Source organism: Danio rerio, chromosome 1, assembly GCF_052040795.2.
Source record: "Danio rerio strain M-AB ecotype USA chromosome 1, GRCz13ab, whole genome shotgun sequence".
Classification (NCBI taxonomy): domain Eukaryota; kingdom Metazoa; phylum Chordata; class Actinopteri; order Cypriniformes; family Danionidae; genus Danio; species Danio rerio.
Genome location: NC_141021.1, coordinates 51,898,079 through 51,919,666, shown reverse-complemented (window position 1 = coordinate 51,919,666; position 21,588 = coordinate 51,898,079). Strand labels below are relative to the sequence as shown.

Genomic DNA, 21,588 nt, shown 5'->3' with positions numbered 1-21,588 from the left:
TAGATTGACGTCTCTGTAAGCCAATCGACTTAGTGGTAGAATCGATTGATATGCGTGTAAACCAATGGCTACAGTACATTCGGGTTATCACCACGTAGGTGGGACTTCCTTAAATCATTCACTTTCCGGCTTCACCATTGAAGGGCACCAGTTTGCTTGGTAAGTCGCGGTTTATATTTTAGCAGAATGATTTTTAATTTAGAGTGTTTAATAATAATTTTCGACGCGTTGGTGTTTTTACATGTGTGTGGAATTAATATATGCTATAATGGAAAGCTACGTTTATCTTAACCACGCATTTTTTTCGTCACGGGTTGAGGTGCTTTCAAAATACATTGAATATTAAACATTAACCGAGCATTTAAGTGTTATAAAATGCATATTACATATCTTGTTAACCCTACATTTCATTGCAGCAGCCTGCCTTTATTTCAAAACCAAGGTTGTCCTTTACGCATTTCGCGTGACCTTACGTACGAATGAAAAATCAGGCGTATGTTTAACCGCGTTCATGCGTGTATGTGAATTACTTTACCGCCCAATGTCGCTAGTTAAAACAGTCAACGCGTTTTTTTCCAATACATCCTCTAATTTCTACATTATTAGCCTTTACCAAATGTCGGTTTATGGTAAAAGTGCTGGAATTAATACATATACTGTGAAAAATCTGAAGATATGAAGTGTGAGGCCAATTTATTTAAATTTTAAAACCATAATCAAAATAAAACATCTCTGAAAATCTAATTCATCATGATTTTTTTGAGGAATGTCATCAAATATTTCTAATTCTCCTTTATTAACAGATTGCATACAGAAATCATGGGTGGACACGACGCTGGAAGTCAACACCAGTTCACTGGCATTGCCAAGTACTTCAACTCATACACAATCACTGGCAGGAGGAATGTAAGTCGACATTAATTGTAGTATAAATTAGGGCTGCACAATATATGGTTTCAACATCGATATCGCAATGTGATCCTTCGCAATAGTTACATTGCAGAATATGCAGTGTTGAGTTTGTATTATACTTAATCATTTGCATGCGTTTTTGATGCCTCTGATTGTATAATGACCTTAAAAGCATTCATAAGAATGCATAAGAAATTGTAGCATTTGTGACTAACAACTATTCCTTTGACTGATTTTTATTTTATCTTTCGGTTGCTGTACTTGAATACTGTTAGACTTCGGAAATGACAAAACACTTTGATTGTATTTATAGATTGAAAAACTCGCAACACATGCAAATACAGAAATGCACCGCAAATAGCACAGACCACATCGAAAAACGTGTTGGGGCATCCCAAAAAATTGACAAACTGTTTATTAGATTATATGGAGATGCACTCCCACTTCAGAATCCTCCCAATCCATCTAACATCAGACATTCTTTCCAAATAGAGATATTAAGTCAGGGGTTTCTGCAGGAAGCACCCAGTTAAATTTAAGTCTTTTTAAGACATTTTTAGGACCATAAAGAATGAAAATTTACACTTAGTTAATGGCTAAAGGCTGAGGAATTTTCCAAATGGTCCAGATGGAAAATATTTTTATTTGTCCTATCAAAAAATTATTATTATAATTTAATATGTTTAATAATACAATAATAAATAATCAAATCACCGTCATATTAACTATCAAAACATGTTCATGGCTGCATAAATGTATTATTGCTTTTAAAAAGTCACATGTTGTGCATGTCTAGTATCATACACAAATTGTAATAAAGCGATCTAAAAAGTTCATATCAATAAGTTTTCTCTTTGCACCATCAAGTGGCAGTCTTTGTACTTTCATTTCAGAGTGCAGATTGCATACGTTTTATTAACACACACATATATATATATATATATATATATATATATATATATATATATTTTTTTTTTTTTTTTTTAATTTTTTTATTTTTTTTTTTTTTTTACGTGTGTATATTTAAATATTTTCTATTTTCCCAAGTGTATATAACTACTACTGTAAGAAAATATCGGAATCCGATCAAATCCTGTTCATATGAATTGAACCTGCTCCCGACCAGGTTTGATCTACCAGAACTGTTGCTATGACAACAACTCTCGGATCAGTTTTGAAGAATGAAACGATCCTGGATCATGTCAAATCGTCAATAACCAAATCCAGCTAACTGAGTAATCCATGTACGAAGATCGAGTCGTCAGCAGTAAATACATGAAGAACTTTTAAACAAATGTTAAGGAAAATAATTAAACTGTTCTGATAAATAGAGTTTAAAATTACCTTTAAAAAAAAAAACGTTTAGCGTTTTATCGAGATGAATTGTTGGTGATTACATGGCTGTTGGACAGATTGGGTAGCAATACATGAACAAAGAAAAAATTAAGACTTGTTTTAAAAATTAAAAAATGTAAGACTTTTTAAGGCAAAAGATTTTGAGATTTAAGACCCCGCGGACACACTGTTCCAATATCGTGCAGCCCTAAATAAAATTAATGATCAGTTACACTTAAATGCAATTCGTATGTACGTTACTTAGAAACGGTATTTCTCTATTTTGTGTCCAGTGTGTGTTGGCCACATACGCCAGCATTGCAGCCATCATCCTCTTCTTCAAATTGAAGCCCAAGAAGCAAAAGGCTGTGACGTCAAGTTAACTTATTGTAAGCTTCGCCTGAATTTACCACAACAAACACTCATTTTCATATCTGAAAGCTGTGATTGAACCCTAAACTCTCTCCTTCTTTCTTTTCAGGATGTTTTTTTGATTGCAGCATGAAAATTGGTGCGGGATTTGTTGAATTTACTTCTATGTAAGGAATAAACTGAAAAATCTAAACCACAGCTGTAGAAAACCTGTTTTATTTACACATTTAGGCAGTAGTATAAAAGCTTGTATAGACCAGCACTCAGATGCATCATGTTTTAAAGAGCAATGACCAGTTTAGGAATTACAAAAATTGTTCATGGTTATATGTACAAAAGCAGAACACGTGTCATTTTCAAACACATGATGCATATGAGCCTTAAAAATGAGCAAATATGGCAGTAATGTTATCGAAGCAAAACAAAATTAGCCAGTGAGCACAAAAAAAATAGGTCTCAGCATAATGCTCAGTGCTCGACTATTTCTTTCGCTTCGCTTATTTCACATGTTAGGATGACCTGGATTGAATCTTTAAATATTATGCACCATTATTGATAGATCATCACAGCTACATGGGGGTCAGTGTTTGCGGTTTTGGTCACTGGGAGTTGTAGGAGCCTGCGGCCAGGAGCAGGTTGCGTCTGGTGAAGTGCAGGTGTATGACGGCTGTGGATTTGCTATGGTACGTCCCCAGCAGCAGCTCCTGAGAATTGTCCGGCAGGTGAATGTGGCCCGTTGCTGCAGTGAAGTCGTCTGTTTCTACGTCATCGATGGCTCTCATGACGTCCCACAGTCGGACGGTGTTGTCTATAGAGCCTGGAGCAAAACACGGGATTTTCTTTCATTACAATAAATCACATGGTGTGACATGACAAATGTAAACAGTTTAAAGTGTAGACAAAAAGAAAATAATTGCAAGTATTTAAATTTTTTAAAAATGTTTTCGGGTTGTCATGGATAGATGACAACAAAACCGCCAGTAGGTGGCGACAAGTTCATATTGTTGCTTCACTGAATCACTTGTTCAAATGATTTGTCCAAAATGCCTGATTTGTTTGGAAAAAAAGCAAACGACTGTAAAATATATGAATCCAATCAAACTAGGTCAAGAAAAAAACTAAATAAGTGAGATTAAAGACTAGCTGCTTAAATATATAAATGCCAGAATTATATAATTATCTTTATCAGTCCTTTAAGCTGATAAAAATTTCTCTCTGTAAAAAAAACAAACACACACACTATATATATATATATATATATATATATATATATATATATATATATATATATATATATATAGTTATTTGATATAAACTAGACTAAAATATATATATATAAACACACACAGTTGAAGTCAGAATTATTAGCCCCTGTTTATTTTTTTCCCCAATTTCTGTTTACCAGCAGATTTTTTCAACACATTTCTAAACATAATAGTTTTAATAACTCATTTTTAATAACTGATTTATTTTATCTTTGCCATGATGACTGAAAATAATATTTGACTAGATATTTTTCAAGACACTTCTATACAGCTTAAAATGACATTTAAAGGCTTGATTAGGTTAACTAAGCAGGTTAGGGTAAATAGGCAAGTTATTGTATAAAAAATGTTTGTTCTGTAGAAGACCATTAAAAAAAATAGCTTAAAGGGGCTAATAATTTTGACCTTAATGTTTTTAAAAAATTAAAAACTGCTTTTATCATAGCTGAAATAAAACAAGACTTTCTCCAGAAGAAAAAATATTATCAAACATACTGTGAAAATTTCCTTGCTCTGTTCAACATCCTTTGGGAAATATTAAAAAAAAGAAACAAAATTTCAAAGGGGGGCTAATAATTCTGACTTCAGCTGTGTGTGTGTGTGTAATATTGCGATATCTAGTTTTCTGCGATAAATATTGCGATAAGAATACAGTTTCAGGAGATAGTTTGTATAGCATATAATGGTTTTCTGGGGAGTCCCAACAGTATTCAGGCACAGAAATTAAATAATTGCAATGCAAAAAAGGCTTCTCTTGCTTTGATTTGTCTTGTTTCTAGTCCAAAAATCTAAAAATTGTTAGAGCAAATAATTTTTGTGTTTGTGTTTGTAAGGATAATCAAGTTAACCAAGCTGCCTTAAGTTTACTTCAAAACAGTAAAGGCTTTACAGAAAAAAAATGAGAAAATGAAATCTTGAACTCAAACTCACAGGATTTTTGACAGAGCTTGGATGACTGACAGCTTGGGGGATAATTTGTGTATCAAACATGAAAACAGAGTCAGTCAGATCAAAACTAGTCCTAATGTGTTGCTAATCCTGACCTGATGCAATGATTTCTCCATCTCTGCTGAACTTGAGGGCATAAATAGTGCCGGTGTGACCCTTCAACTCTGCGATCATCAGCCCGTGTCCAATATCCCACAGCAAAACTCTCCCGTCGGTGGATCCAGAGGCCAGGAACTTCCCATTAGGGGAGAACGCCAGAGAATGGATGGGCCCCTGAAAATCAAACATCATCACTTGTCTTTTATTCGTATATGACTCTCTATATGGGCTGGTAAATGGAGTATGCGGCAGTCTGGTTAATAAATGATAAAGAATGGACAAATAAAAGAGGAGTTTATCAGTGATGGTACATTCAAATAAAGCTGAAATCAAATATTATTTAAAGAAAATGTGTAATGTAAACTGTGTCAAGGCCACAACTAATATTCAAAATAATTATGGTACACATACTAACTGATGCTAACAATACACTAATCCACACCAGAAACATACTGATCATACATGCTAGATCATACTAAATTCATGCTAACAACATGATAGTTTATACTAGAAACATGCTAGCAACATGCTAATTCATACTAGAACCATGATAATTTATTTTAGTAACAACCTAGAAACCACTCAGAACATCTTATCAACCGCCTAGCAACACCTTAGTAAACACCTAGAACACCCTAGCAACTGCCTATCAACCACTTAGGGCCTACTCACACTATGCCGGGCTTTGGCCCGGTTCGAGGCAACTGTACCTAGTGTGAGTACGGCCTCAGAACACCTTAGCAATGGCCTAGCAACACCTTAGTAATCACTCAGAACACCCTCGCGGCACCTTAGGAACCACTCAGAACACCTTAGCAATGGCCTAGCAACACCTTAGTAATCACTCAGAACACCCTAGCAGCACCTTAGCAACCACTCAGAACACCATAGCAACTGCCTAGAAACACCTTAGCAACCACTCAGAAGACCCAAGCAACACTTTAGCAACCACTCAAAACACCATAGCAACACCTTAGCAACGAACTAGAACATCCAAGCAACCACCTAGCCACTAATCAAAACACCTTAGCAACCATTTAGAGCACTCTAGCAACCGCCTAGCAACACCTTAGCTACCAACTAGCAATGCCTAAGCAACTGGCTAGCAGCACCTTAGCAACCACTCAGAACACCATAGCAACTGGCTAGCAACCACTCAGAACACCCAAGCAACACCTTTGCATTGATCAAGCAACCAATCAGAACACCCTAGTAACCGCCTAGCAATGCACTAGCAACCACTTAGAACACCCTATCAACCACCCAGCAACACCTTAGCGACCACCTAGAGCACCCTAGCAATGCCTTAGCAACCACTCTGTTGACAGCTTAGCGACCACACTGAATACCCAAGCAACGGCCTAGCAACACATTAACAACTCTCTGAAACACCCTAGCACCCTTAGCAACCACCGATCAACCACTCAGAACACCTTAGCAACTGCCTAGCAACACCTTAAAAGTCAAAACACCATAGCAATGCCCTAGCAACCAGTCAGAACATCCTAGTAATACCTTAGCAACCACTCAGAACACCCTAGCACCACCAAGCAAGAAACATGCCGATCCATACTAGAAACATGCTAACATAAATGTACTGATCTGTCTATGCCAACTGCTTCAAACTTCTTAAACTACTTCAGTTATTCAATTTTTAAAACTACTTCAGACTTTCAGACGAGGCTTTCTCAAGCGGCTATAAAGATTGTCTACGAACTTTACTTTTCTAGTTAAATACTATGACATTAGCCCTACACAGATGCAAAACACAATGTAATGTTGAGGGGAAGCAGGCAAATTGAAATAAACTCTCAGAGACGGTGGTAAAATGTAATTAATATGATTTTCTTTGCAGTGCTGTCTTCATTCCAACATTTTTGGAAGCCTTAAATACCTTGTGACCTGTGAAAATGCGAACACAGTTTCCATTCAGGACGTCCCAGAGTCGTACGGTGCGGTCGGACGAGCCCGTGGCCACATAGTTGGAGTTGGGATGGAATCGTGTGCAGGTGACGTCTGCGAGATGACCAGCAAATATCCGTAAAGGCTGGTAATGATCCGTCGCCCAGAGCCTGACAAGCAAATCATGATATCAGATGAAGACAAACGTGGGTGGATTTGATTTTTACTTTCCTACAGCTTAGTCCCTTATTTATCAGGGGTTGCCACAGCGGAATAAACCGCTAACTACTCAGGCGTATGCTTTACGCAGATGCCCTTACAGCCGCAGCCAGTACTGAGTAAAACCCATACACACACACACACTCATACTGGTGATGGGAAGTTCGGATCATTTTACCGACTCAGATCTTCATCTCGTTCATCGAGATGAATGAATCCTTTTTCGTTCATTTGGTTCAATTTGCCAAAATATTATTAAAATGCTTATGAATTGCTTCCAAACACATCTACAACTAGCCCAAAAGGTTGATCACATGACAAATAAGTCATAAATAGAATACTATAAGAAGGAGAAAATAATAATTCAATGTTTACATGCTCTTTTGTCTATGAAGGTTTTGTTGTCTCTTTGGTCAGCTCACCTCTTCATGTCTTTAAATGTCAGTGGTTCGTTCACGTTACACTGATGCTGCGTTCACACCAGACGCGGCACGCGCGTCAAGCGCGAGTGATTTACATGTTAAGTCAATGCAAACGCGCGAATAGAACTCCTGCGGCGCGATACACGCGAATGGCGCGGCGCTAATGACGCAAATTGCGCGAATGACGCGGGGCGAATTGAGCGTTTTGCGCGTTTGACGCGCTTAACGAGCGTTTCTCGCGAATCTTTTGATTTTGAAAATCTGAACTTCAGCGTACATTCGCGCGCGTTAACCAATCAGACACTTGCTCTTGTGGGGGCGTGATTGTGACGTAGAACCTGTTGTCGTTGTTCCGAGGGAAATCCTCCAGCCTTCACCGACAACAGTTCATCAAACACGGCTTGGCTCAGTCAGAAGCACCGCTGAAAGCCTCCGTCATCCAGGTTAAGTTTCTGGAGGAGTTTATGAGCTCACAGAGCTGGATGCACCTCTGAAAGAATGTAATGGACTCAGACACGACCCTAAACATATCGACGCTGTTTTTCAGTCTTCATAAAGCACAAAAACACTGTTATTTTCTTCATAAAATCCATGTTAGCCATTTAGCTATGAAGCTAGAGTCTTCGGGCAGACAGAAGCCCTGCCCATCACGCGAATCCGCGTCTGTTTTGATGTGAATTTGACACGCGAAAGATGCGGGGTTTGACGCGCGCATGAAGCGAGTAAACTCAAATGTTCATGAGGCTATTTACGCGCGAATAGCACGATTTATCCGCACGTTCCGCGTCTGGTGTGAACACAGCATGACAGTCACATACATATAATCGTAACCAATGTTCACAGTCTGAGCCGATAGGAGCCATGACGATTAGTTCACCTTTCGAGTCTTCTGGTTTTTGAGTCGTTCGTTCATCACGTGACAGAATGACTCAAATCCGATAGAGGACTCGAGAGATGAACGGATCAATTCTTTTTCCGGCTCTAAACGCATATGATTGGCCCGTGAGGAACGAATGACTCAGACCCGATAGAGGACTCGAGAGATGAACAGATCAATTCTTTTTCCGGCTCTAAACGCATATGATTGGCCCGTGAGGAACGAATGACTCAGACTCGATAGAGGACTCGAGAGATGAACGGATTAATTCTTTTTCCGGCTCTAAACGCATATGATTGGCCTCTGCCTTTCTGCGATGAATGACTCAAAAGACTTGAAATAAACGATACCACCTGCACAAATGTGCGCACGCGCGGATGAACGAATCACTCCCTGAGAGGATTCGTAGTTCCCGAGTCATATTGAAGATTTGTTCAAAATGACCGAATCGTTCAAGAATGACCCATCACTAACTCATACACTACGGCCAATTTAGTCTACCCAGTTCACCAATAGCGCATGCCTTTCGACTGTAAGGGAAGCCGGAGCACCTGGAGGAAACCCACGCCAATACGGGGAGAACATGCAAACTCCACACAGAAATGCCAGTTGGCCCAGCCGAGGCTCAAACCAGCAACCTTCTTGCTGTAAGGCAACAGTGCTAACCACTGAGCCACTGTGACACCCAATAACAATTTTTTTTATAACATTGTTACTAGGGAGGGGCGATACCTATTATTTTCTCTCCAATCCGATACCAGGTATTTCAGGATAAGAGTAATGACAATCCACCTTACCTTGCCACTCTGTCATGTCCTCCAGACACAAAGTAGTAGCCGAATGGTGAGAACTGAGTGTCCCACACTGGATAATTGTGTCCTTTATACCCTACAAGACAAGTAAACGTCTGCAGGCTCCATAGTCGGATTGTACCGTCCTCAGAGCTGGACAACAGATAGTTCCTATGACACAGACAGAGATATTAAACCACACCCTACACTACCTGACAAAAGTCTTGTCATCGATTCCAGATGTAAGAGCAACAAATAACAACTTGACATCTAGTTGATCATTTGGAAAATTGCCATTTTTCCACATCTGTTGAACTGCATCCCAATCACCACAAATACTGGAGAAGACCTACTGGAACCAGCATGGAGCCAAGATTCTCATAGAAATCAGTCAAGTTTGGTAAAAGAAAACTCATGGTTTGGGGTTACATTCAGAATGGGGGCATATGAGAGATCTGCAGAGTGGATGGCAACATCAACAGCCTGAGGTATCAAGACATTTGTGTTGCCTATTACAAACCACAGGAGAGGGCAACTTCTTCAGCAGGATAGCGCTCCTTCTCAAACTTCAGCCTCCACATCAAAGATCCTGAAAGCAAAGAAGGTCAAGGTGCTCCAGGATTTGCCAGCCCAGTCACCAGACATGAACATTATTGAGCATGTCTGGGGTAACATGAAGGAGAAGGCATTGAAGATGAATCTAAAGAATCTTGATGAACTCTGCAAGGACACTTTCTTTGCCATTCCAGATGACTTTATTAATACGTTATTTGAGTCATTGCAGAGATGTATGGATGCAGTCCTCCAAGCTCATGGGAGTCTTACACAATATAAATTTTTTCTCCACTGCAACATGACTTTATATTCTATACTGTACATTATTTCTTTTAAGTGCCAAGACTTTTGTTTAGGTGAAGTCAGACCTTACTGTCCTAATTACATAATTAAAAATCAAGGTATGATCACATCTTATTTTGGTAAAATAAGCGTAATCTAGGGGCCTTTTCCTTTCATATAAGCTACTTCTGACACCAAATGATAAACTAGAAGTCAAGTTATTATTTGTTGTTCCTTAAACTTGGATAGACAACAAGACTTTTGTCAGGTAGTGTACAGCAGCTGAAAAAAAAGATAATAAATCATGCAAGAATATTTTTAGGGGTGGCAAACTCTGTTCTGATTTAAGTTCTGTCTAACTTATTTAACCATGAATTGTTCCTCTAATTTTCTTGATACCTGTCTGGGCTGAAGCTGACCCCATACACTGGCCCACTGTGACCATGGAGGATCTTAGACTCGCTGGACGTCTTCTCATCCATGATCCTCTCTAGAACATCATCTGACTCTTTATCAATCAAATTCAGGTCTAAAAAAAAAAAAAAAAAGAATGGTTGGCACTGAAGTGAAACAAGACATCATACATTAGATTTTATATACATTATATATACACACACACACACACACACACACACACACACACACACACACACACACACACACACACACACACACACACACACACACACACACACACACACACACACACACACACACACACACACACACACACACACACACACACACACACACACACACACACACACACACACACACACACACACACACACACACACACACATATATTGTTCAGAAACGCTAGTGTGGACGCGGATTGTTTTTGATCTAAAACGCCGTTTTAAAACTAAAACACACAAGTGTAAACAGGGCCTTAAGTTGCCAGCACAAGGGAACAGATCTCAGATAAAACTACAGTGTTTGAGGGTCAAATGTAGATTTAGTTTATGGTCAGCTAATGAAGACCACAGACTGGCATTGTGCAAACTAATTATAAACCTCAACATAAGAGTTCTGATTTATTTCTTTGGTAGACAATAACTCCATTTGATCTTTGAATCTCTGCAGAACTTTAATATTTCCAAACAGCTACAGAATATTTCTAAACTACTTGACCCTTGTATGCTGTCGGGGATGCTTTCATCCACTCTGAGGTGATTTTGAGTCTTTATTTGGCAACAACTTTATCTGTGTGTCAGCAAATGCAACATGTTTCTAATTTGGGGAAAATGCTTTGAAATTTTTCAGAAACTCTGGGCAAATTTACTACCCTTTCGTTATGTTGGTGGCTGTTTTTGCCCCATTGACTTTCATTATAACCAAATAATCACCAAATACATCATGCAATCTTAAACTGATGTTGGTTTTATCTGTTTGGAAGAGGTCAAATTTGACATTTTTACTGTTGATCAATTTAAACAGTACACAAAGGATAACAAGATAGTATCTGGGGAAAACAGTGGCACTTAAAGCTTTAACAGAGACACGTACCTGCAGCAGATTTGACTTTGCGTAGTTTTTTGGGTGTGACGCTCCACACGCGGACTGTAGAGTCTGCAAAGCCCCCCGCTATCAGACTTGAGTCATCGGTGAAATCTACTGCTGTCAAGCCCTGAGCGATGACACACAATCAGCACAGGCAATGCCAAACAACACCAAACGGAACCATTAACAAAAATAACGCCAACCTGGTAGGCGTTGAGGAATGTGTAGAAGCAGATGGAGGGCAGGGTTTCCGGGCCGAGGCGGATTCTTTTGGTGCTCTCCTTCATGTACATGATTTTGTCCAGTTTATCCGAGTCCTTCAGCTCTGGCAGAGGGATCCTGTCAGACAGAGGTTATGAAGCTACAAATGCACTTTCAAAAGAAATCTAAGCATCGCTTTTTAGCAACATACTCAAAAATTGGCAGAGTTTTTTAATGTTTTTGAGAGAAAACACTTTAAGAATTCAGATTTGAGATTGATTTTAAACATGTTCTCATTTTTGATTTATGCTCATCTTTTGATACATAGACACTGTCTACACTGCCAGGTAAATGTGACAATTCAAATGTTTAGCTCATATGTGACAGATCAGATCTGTTCTATGACTATGTAAAAATGAAAAAACACATGCATTGGGATATTCAGAGATCACTTTCAGGCTTCCTTCATATGTGGAAATAAATCGGATATAAATCGGATATGCGACTATCATTTAAACAGGCAGATCGAATTTATTGAGGCATTTCGTTTTGTATGCATAGGTCATTAAACTTGCGACACTGTGGTACTTCTCAGCGGTTTAATGACATAGAAAGGAAGAACATGCGTGGAGATGCCGACATGAGGAAACATTAAGGAGGAAAGTGGTCAGTGGTCGAAGGCAGAAGTTACCTGCATTCTTGCCCTGTGGGGAGATGAGTCAGTTCAAGAAAAGATTAAAAGGTCCTATAGAAATAATGAATGGAGGACACCATATATAAACCACAGGCGCAAGCTGCGATTACGGCCCTTTCCCCTCCTCTTCCGCCTCAAAATTGTTTTAAAGTTGGGCGAACTTCACATATTTCACAGAGCTAAAAGTAAGACTTTCTACCATGGTGGCTAGTGTGACGCAGATGCTAGAACCCGCCTTTATGGATGCGCGTAAATTGCACGGCAAGTGTAAACACATGAATCAGATATGAGTCACAATTAAAAGAACGTGTAAACGGACAGGCCAAAAAATTAGATATAGGCAACAAATCGGAATTGGGCATCAAGGCCTGACAGCGTAAACGTGACCTCAGTCTGCATTTTTATTGCTTTACATTAGACACATTTTCACTTACAATATAATCTTTCAAACTTTTACACCATAAAAACTCTCATTCCTTTATTAGATTTAGCAAAAACGATAATTAAAAACTATTAAAAACTAATATTGCGAAATATTATTTAGTCCCTGCAAAAAAAAAAAATTTATTATTATTATTTTTAGGGTTTTTGCTATATTTGCAGCAAATCTTACAGCGTTTTCTTTTATTGTTAATTCTTTATTAATTAATTGACCTCAAGAACCATTGCTTTCTTTCTTTCTTTTTTTTGACTTAAACTTTATTGTGTTTTTAATAAACATGGTTACCAACAATGGTAATAAAAAGAATTTCTCAACATTGACTTGGTTCAATGTGTATAGCATGCTTGATAACAATATGAAACAGAAATAAAAAATTACAAATTATATATGTACACAAACAAACACACACATATATATATATATATATAAATATATACATATATGCATACAGAAACCTGTAAATAATATGAGAGAAAAAAACTATATACAGAATGTCAGAGAAGTATATAAATGAAAAAAGTGTCTACTAAGATTATTGTAAAACATTAAACAGAAAAATATATATATTTTAGTAGTTTCTCCTATGTTGTTGAATTAAATCACTTAAGTTTTAATAATGGAGATCAAATTGTCATGTATTTGGTTCCAATGAAGGATTGTTGAAATCTTTGCTTTGTTAATTAAGGCGGTGGACTGTTCTAGTTGAACAATGTCTACAAAATAGTGTAACCATTGCTGAACTGACAGGAGATTAGGAGGGAACCGGGAACTAATGATTGTTTTCTTTGCAGCTGTTAATCCTGAGAATAAAGTTTGTTTTTGATTCAAAGTCAGGGTTATTGAAGAGTCATCATTCAATAGAAAAAGGCAAGGTTAAGGATTAATGGTTATTTCCAAAATTTGCGACAAGATGGTGGAAACGTTAACCCAAAAATTGTGGATTGTAAGACATTTCCAGAAAACATGAAAAAAACTACCCATGGCCCCATTTTTACATTTAACACTAATGGATGAAGAGATAAGTTTCATTCTAAAACGTTTTAGAGGTGTATAATAGATTCTATGAATTACATTGTAGTTTATCAATTGGTGGGCAGAATTTTTAGATGAAACTGAAATATTTTGCCAAATTAAATCCCAATCAAAGCTGTGATTCTGCACACCAAGTTCTCTGTCCCAAATCACGGTAATACCAAGACTTCCACATTTCTCTTTTATAAGATTGTCATAGAAAGAACCATTGCTTTCTTAAATTTATGTAAAGGAATCACAGAGAGAAACGAGACTGAGCTGCTGTTTCATATTTCATCATACTGTATAGTAGTTGTAAACAGATGACAGCTCATATTAAGTTAACTAATTAAACTAATTAAACTAATGAATACTTGTCGTACCTGTTCTGTTGAGGGGCGTTGGGGTCTTGTTTTTTACTCTTGGAGCCCATGCTGTCCTTTTTAGTCTTCTTCTTCTTTGGCTTCCCTTCTTCATTCTCTGCTTCCTCATCCTCATCATCTAGCGGGACCTCGATCTCTGGTTCCTTCAGCAGCCCATAGAATACCTGATACCATTAAAAACCAAAACAGAACATCATCATAGCTGCACCGTTAATTTGACGTTCTCTCTTCTGGGAGCATCATCAGTCTCACACTAGGTTTTCCTTCTTCTGAAAGTCTTGATAAAACCATCATGGAGTTTTCATTTTATTATATCAGCCAATGGGATTGTGAAAAATGATTTGTTGCACCCATTTACTGCGCTCTAAGTTTACCCAACTATGACAGGCTGAGAAACCTGGACATGTGAAAAGGATGTATATTTTTAATTGAATAAATGCAGCCTTTCACCAACATTAGTATGTTTTTTAAATAGTATTTCCATAAACATCTACTCTTCAATTCTAACCTTGACTTTATTGACTTCTCGTCGGGCCTCTCCTGCGAGACTGCCGGACATGCTGTCGATCTGGCTCTTGCTGCGCGGCATGCCGTCAAAGATGTCGATGTACAAGTGCTCCTGAATGATGTTCCATATTTGGTTGTTCTGCCTCTCCTGTAAGTGTCTCTTCAGCAGCTGGTACGAGTCTCTGGAGATGCGCAGCACGAAGCGACTCGTCCGAAAATCCAGCAGAGCCTCGTTCCCCTTCATGTGCTCTTTCTTAGTGAGTCCGCAGAGAACCCGCAGGTCATCCTCATAGTAACACTCCTGATCTCCGCTGAACCTGGTAGAAAACAGCGCATAAAGGACATTTGTGACTCTGAACCACAAAATGATGTCTTATGTTGCACTGGTATATTCATGGGAAATGCCAACAGTACATTGTAGGAGTAAAATCTAGCGATCGGCGAATCGATCCTGAAGTATCGATATTTTTAATACTGGGAATGTATCAAAAGGATCGATCCTTATGTAAAAGTATCAATCTTTTCTGGGGGGTTTTCTTGCTGAGTGATCAGAGATTTTAGAATATCTTAATAATTATAGAGCCGCATATTATATAAAGATTTACTTAAATAGGAACACGAATGGGAATTATAATATTCTTCCGCTGTATCTCTGCTAATAGGACATCGTTAGCTCACGGCACATTAGTAGAAATACCACACACACCCAACGCAGGTTGTAAAACTGGAGAGCGGAGCTGTGGTCATCATGACTGAACATAAAGTATAATCGGGAGTTATTTTACTCCAGTAAATAATGACGAGGCTTCGTGTGATACCCATCACAAAACCGTTCGCCACATTGGCAATCTATTGTCTGTTGTCAATGCTTTTATTTTTTTGTTAGGCAACTATTTGTTTTATTATATTTTACTTTTCAAAAACAAAAGATTTTGATCAGTAAAAGAAGGAAACAGGCTCAAAAGGAGAGTTATTAAATAAACCATTAAAGAGAAGAATTTTTTTTTTATTAAACATAAACAAGGTGTGTGCAATGTATTATTTTTCGTCATATGTGGTGCTATTTAGCCAATTATAGCTCTGTAATTTTAATAAATGTAAAAAGGAATAATGCGTCTTGTGTTTTATATAATAATAACAATAATAATAATAATAATAAAGGTGATAAGCTTTTTTTTTAAATACTATAAAATATTTAATTTAAGTATTGGTATCAATATCGATGATACTTGTCTTAAAATACTTGGTATTGGATCGGAAACAAAAATATTGGTATCGCCCATCCCTAGTCAAAACTATCATTTTTTACGCCAAAAATCATCAGATTATTAAGTAAAGATCATCTTCAATGACACACTTTTGGAAATAATCTATTTCCAAAACACAATGAACACAGATATGCGTGTGATACTAACATAACAAAATGCCAATAACGTCATGACAAATGAAAAACAAGGATGAAACCAAACATAACAGAATTTTCACTATAAAAATGGATTATTTGTAGCACAGCTTCATTAAATGAAGTGATTTGTTTCAAATTGAGGCAGCACGATGGCTCAGTGGTTAGCACTGTTGCCTTACAGCATGAAGGTCGCTGGTTCAAGCCTCAGCTGGGCCACTTGGCATTTCTGTGTGGAGTTTGCATGTTCTCCCCATGTTGTCGTGGGTTTCCACCGGGTGCTCCGGTTTCCCCCACAGTCCAAACACATGCGCTACAGGTGAATCGGATGAACTAAATTGATTGTAGTGTATTAGTGTGTGTGAGTGTGTGTGAATAAGAGTGTAAAGGTTTTCCCAAGTACTGGGTTGCAGCTAGAAGGGCATTCGCTATGTAAAAAAATATGCCGGAAGTGTTGGCGGTACATTTCGCTGTGGTGACCCCTGATCAATTAGGGGCTATGCGCAATAGAAGAAAAGGTGGATTGTCTATACCAAGCTCACTTACTTATCAAAGAAAGCCTTGGCTTCGCTCTCGTGGTTGTTGTAGACCAGCTCCAGGTACATGTGGACGAACAGAGGGTAGAAGAGCTGCGAGAGCTCTGCCCGGTGACAGTCCAGCACCGACTCAATGAACTTCTTCAAGTCACTGTAATACACCTTATACAGAGACGGGTCACCCTGCTGGCTGTACGCTGACAACACCACACTGACATCCGGCTGGTCGTCTCCACCTGCAGAACACAACAACAAAATGTCTGTCAAACCACACCATATTTCTATATATATATATATATATATATATATATATATATATATATATATATATATATATATATATATATATATATATATATATATATATATATATATATATATATATATATATATATATATATATAAGGGGCGCTGAGAAACACTGTTGATGCAACTTATTTTGTGCAGAATAAAGCGAAGTGGTTAAGAATTATTAAAAATTGAAAAAAATAATAATAAATAATAATAAAGTTAATTTCTTTTTCTAAATGTGTACATTTCTTTCTACGTAAAAGAAAAGAGAAAGTAAATGTTTAATAGTTGATCTATGTTGTAAATCAATGGAATGCAACGATTTACATCACAGACTATCCACAGACTCTGACGTAAAGCAGCAGCTCAGTGTTTCAATAACATATCGTCCCTCATTTTTAACTTATGTGTTAAATACATGTCAGTGACACGGCACTTTATCCATAAGCAGTTTCTAATTTTCCCATTGTGCCAAATAAAAGTATACTTGATGATTTACTCGACATTCATACCTCTTCAAAAGGGGTCATTTCTAAATCTTTACTATTATCAACACAAAACAGTCCCCCACAACACATGTACTGAGGGCTTTTTGAGAGGAGGAACTGAATTTAACAATCGCTGAAAATATTTGTGATCTTATTCTTGCAAGAATACATTCATCATCAATAAACGCTGGGCATACTCTCATACAATTTAAAGTTGTGCACAGAATACACTGGTCTAGAACAAAACTGAATAAAATTTTCCCTGATCTTGACCCAACTTGCCTTCGCTGTACAACCGAATCAGCCACACTGTTACATACTTTCTGGTCGTGTTTCAAACAGTCTGATTTTTGGGGGAAAATCTTCAGGTGTTTTTCTGCTGTTTTTTCATTGTCAATAGACCCAAACCCCTTAACAGCGCTGTTCGGAATCCTGCCAGAATATGCTGAATTAAATTCATTACAGGCCGATAGCGTAGCCTTTGCAACCTTACTGGCTAGACGACTTATTCTTATGAATTGGAAGTCAGCAGCTCCCCCTTATCGGCAATGGGTTTTGGATTTCCTACATGCTCTTCAGATGGAAAAGATTCAATTTACAATAAAACAAAAGCCAGAACAGTTCCAGAAAGTCTAGAGCCCTTTTATGCATTTTTTTTAAAGGAGACACCTATATCTTAATCGCCTTTTTACCTTTTACCTTTCTTTGTATTGTTTATTAATTTTTTTATTTATGTTTTCTTATGTTTGTATATCTTTGTGTGTAAATATGGTATTTTACCTTTTATTTATAAACTTATTTAGAGCATAATTATGTTTTCCTGATAATTTCTTGTTTGGTGAAGTGTATCAGTGTATATATCTATATGTATCATTACTATGTATATTTTAATGTCTGACCTAAGATGAACCTAAAAAAATAAATAAATAAATGAAAAAAAAATTAATTATTAAGGTTTTATATATATATATATATATATATATATATATATATATATATATATATATATATATATATATATATATATATATATATATATATATATACATATACATATATATATATATATATATATATATATATATATATACATACATATATATATATATATACATACATATATATATATATATGTATATATATGTATATATATATATATATATATATATATATATATATATATATATATACATATATATATATATATATACATATATATATATACATATATATATATACATATATATATATATATATATATATATATATATACATATATATGTGTGTGTGTGTGTGTGTCAGTGATAAGAAACAAGTGTCATCTATTAAAACAACTCGATAGTGTATATAAACTCTAATTTTAACAGCTACTGGGATCATTTAAATGTCATTATATGCATCAACATAACAGCTAATAAAAGGGGTATAGTTAAAGAGTAGCTACAAAGTGATGTTTTAACTCTCATTGCTGGTTACAATGTTTAAAGTTCATGTAAAGTGGGTTATGATGTATATGTAAAAAGTGAAATATGTATGCGAGTCGGTTATATGACTGTGTATATGGTATATGACAATTAAACTGTGAATAGTTTGTTTATGAAGAATTCCGTAATGACTGTATATTAAATGTGCAACAATTTTGTGCAGGAAAATTGTCTGTAAATATTCAGAAAGTTTTTGAGATGTATATAATATTGTTTGTGAAGATGTTTTCATTTCCCAGTGATGGGTTGCAGCTGAAAGGGCATACGCTGCGTAAAACATATGCTGGATAAGTTGACAGTTCATTCCGCTGTGGCGACCCCTGATTAACGAAGGGACTAAGCCGAAAATAAAATGAATGAATTAAAGAAAGTTGTTTTCATATGCTGTGTTACAATGCTGTGAAAGTATACAGCTGAGTTTACTCAAAGAAAAAAAAAACAATACAGAAGCAGTGTTTCAATAACATTACTGTCCCTCATCAGGTGGTGAGGGTGCTACAAAAGAACTGTTTTACATCTTCTAGAAATAACTACTGTTGATGACTCTGTTCTAGTGCATTTAATCATTCAGTGGGTTTAATAAAAGTGATGCCCCAGCATCAGTGTGTGTCTGCGGCTGTCACTCACTCTTCGCAGGTATGGGGGTGAGTGTGCTCTGCGGGGCGGCTGCACCGGCGATGGACACACGGCTGAGCAGAGTTTTTGTATCTCCTGCGTCTCCGTCCTTCCCTCCTGCACCGGCGTCGGTATGCGAGTCCTCCAGCTCCTCTGCTAAACCAGCCTCCCGCCGCAGGATCTCCACCGATTCCGCCAGTTTACTTCGCTTCAGGAACTGCAGCACCGCGAGCAGAGTTTGCTGGTCCTCCGGCTTCGGGGCTCCGGCGGCCGGGGCTGCGGTGAGTGGCGATGAGGACAGAGTCCCGCCGCCGGTGTTCCCCGACGGATTTGCCGTCCCATCGCTGAGGATTTCGGGTTTTGTCTCTTTCTCTGCGTCCACCTCCATCGGTCCATCCTGCACAGCCGCCATTTTTCCCCCGGCGCTGGATGTGATTACGTCATGACGCATGTGGTACGTCTGACGTAAATCTGACGTTTTATTTTTATTTTTTTTTCATGTGAACTTTAATTCATTAAACATATACATCATTATATATCTAAGCAGCATATAATAAACAAAATAATATCCATTTTCCTTCGGCTTAGTCTATTCATCAAGGGTCACAACAGCGGAATGAACTGCCAACTTATCCAGCATATGTTTTACACAGCGGATGCCCTTCCAGCTGCAACCAAGTACTGGGAAATACCCATACACACCCATTCACACACATACACTACGGCAAATCAATTCAACTACCGCATGTCTTTGAACTGTGGGGGGGGGGAATACCTGGAGTAAACCCACACAAACACGGGGAGAACAAGCAAACTCCACATAGAAACGCCAACTGACCCAGCCTGGACTCTAACCAGGGACCTTCTTGCTGTGAGGCGACAGTGCTAACCACTGAGCCACCGTTTCACCCTACAAAATAATAGTAATAACAACATTACATCATTCTAATAGTGCGACACGGTGGTGCAGTCGGTAGCATGCTCACCTCACAGCAAGAAGGTCGCTGGTTCGATCCTCAGCTGGGTCAGTTGGCATTTCTGTGTGGCATTCAGTTTGCATGTTCTCCGGGTGCTCCGGTTTCCCCCACAAGTCCAAAGACCTGCAGTACAGGTGAATTGGGTAAGCTAAATTGTCCTTAGTGTATGTGTATGAATGAGAATGTATGGGTGTTTCCCAGTGATGGGTTGCAGCTGGAAGGGCATCCGCTGCTTAAAACATATGCTGGTTAATTTAGTGGTTCATTACGCTGTCGCGACCCCAGATTAATAAAGGGACGAAGCCAAAAAGAAAAAGAATGATATACTAATACAAAGATATAAATCTGACGTTTTGTTTTTGAATGAAATTCTCTTTCATTTTATTTGATTTTTGTCTTGTTTTCTGTTATGATTTGGATGTCATAATTGCAAATTTGTGTTATGGTTTTATTTTTAAATATTCAGCATGTGCAATATATATATATATATATATATATATATATATATATATATATATATATATATATATATATATATATATATATATATATAAAGATATAAAAAATATACATATAAAAAAACAAAAAACAAATGTGTGTCACTAATAAAGTTTGTGGAATAAAATTATACATAAAATGTATCCAGCAATAACAGTGATCTCTCAGAATTTTGTATATACTTTAAAAACTAAACTCCTTTTTTGTAATTATGGATGTTTTTTATTCAATTTATTTAAATTTTACTTAAATGTTATATTATTATTATTATTCTGTCTTTCTGTTGTTATTTGAATGTCTTCACTGCATGATTTTGTTATATTTTTGATTGTTAAACGTTCATCATATACAATGAACAAAACAAGGGAAGAGAGGCTTGAATGTGTTTTTAGTTAAATTGTTGAATATATGATAGATGTATATTGAATTGCTACATATAGACATACATATATATTTTCAAAAGGAGACAGCATTTGTTTGGTTTTGAATGGCCTTTTTCCTACCATTTACAGGCCCATAGACAGCCTGGTGAAAGGTGTGGTTCTTTTTTTCTCAAAAAGTGGACCTTTTTTCAGCT

The 21,588-nt window shown here is 37.2% G+C and overlaps 2 protein-coding genes across 4 annotated transcripts; one reads left to right on the top strand and one right to left on the bottom strand.

Moving 5' to 3' along the window:
* The first annotated feature begins 75 nt into the window (after positions 1-75).
* Positions 76-2,817, top strand: atp5mk (ATP synthase membrane subunit k). The gene is made up of 4 exons (NM_001200033.1): positions 76-159; positions 804-906; positions 2,541-2,636; positions 2,729-2,817. Exons 2-3 carry the CDS (start codon positions 820-822, stop codon positions 2,628-2,630), a joined length of 177 nt encoding a protein of 58 aa, NP_001186962.1. The 5' UTR covers positions 76-159; positions 804-819; the 3' UTR covers positions 2,631-2,636; positions 2,729-2,817.
* On the bottom strand, positions 2,818-19,980 carry taf5 (TAF5 RNA polymerase II, TATA box binding protein (TBP)-associated factor). 3 transcript variants are annotated; one of them, NM_001037431.2, is made up of 11 exons: positions 19,549-19,980; positions 16,669-16,894; positions 14,722-15,037; positions 14,214-14,377; positions 11,686-11,821; positions 11,489-11,609; positions 10,379-10,508; positions 9,149-9,313; positions 6,826-7,003; positions 4,928-5,105; positions 2,818-3,436 (listed from the first exon to the last, which is right to left on the bottom strand). In NM_001037431.2, the coding sequence occupies exons 1-11, from the start codon at positions 19,946-19,948 to the stop codon at positions 3,219-3,221; spliced, it is 2,232 nt and encodes a 743-aa protein (NP_001032508.1). In that variant the 5' UTR covers positions 19,949-19,980; the 3' UTR covers positions 2,818-3,218. The 3 variants fall into 3 exon arrangements, 1 of the variants encoding a protein (NP_001032508.1); XR_015475919.1 differs by having other exon boundaries at positions 2,820-3,436; positions 4,928-5,595; positions 5,741-7,515; positions 8,275-9,313; positions 19,549-19,975; XR_015475918.1 differs by having other exon boundaries at positions 2,820-3,436; positions 6,826-7,515; positions 8,275-9,313; positions 19,549-19,975.
* Positions 19,981-21,588: the final 1,608 nt, after the last annotated feature.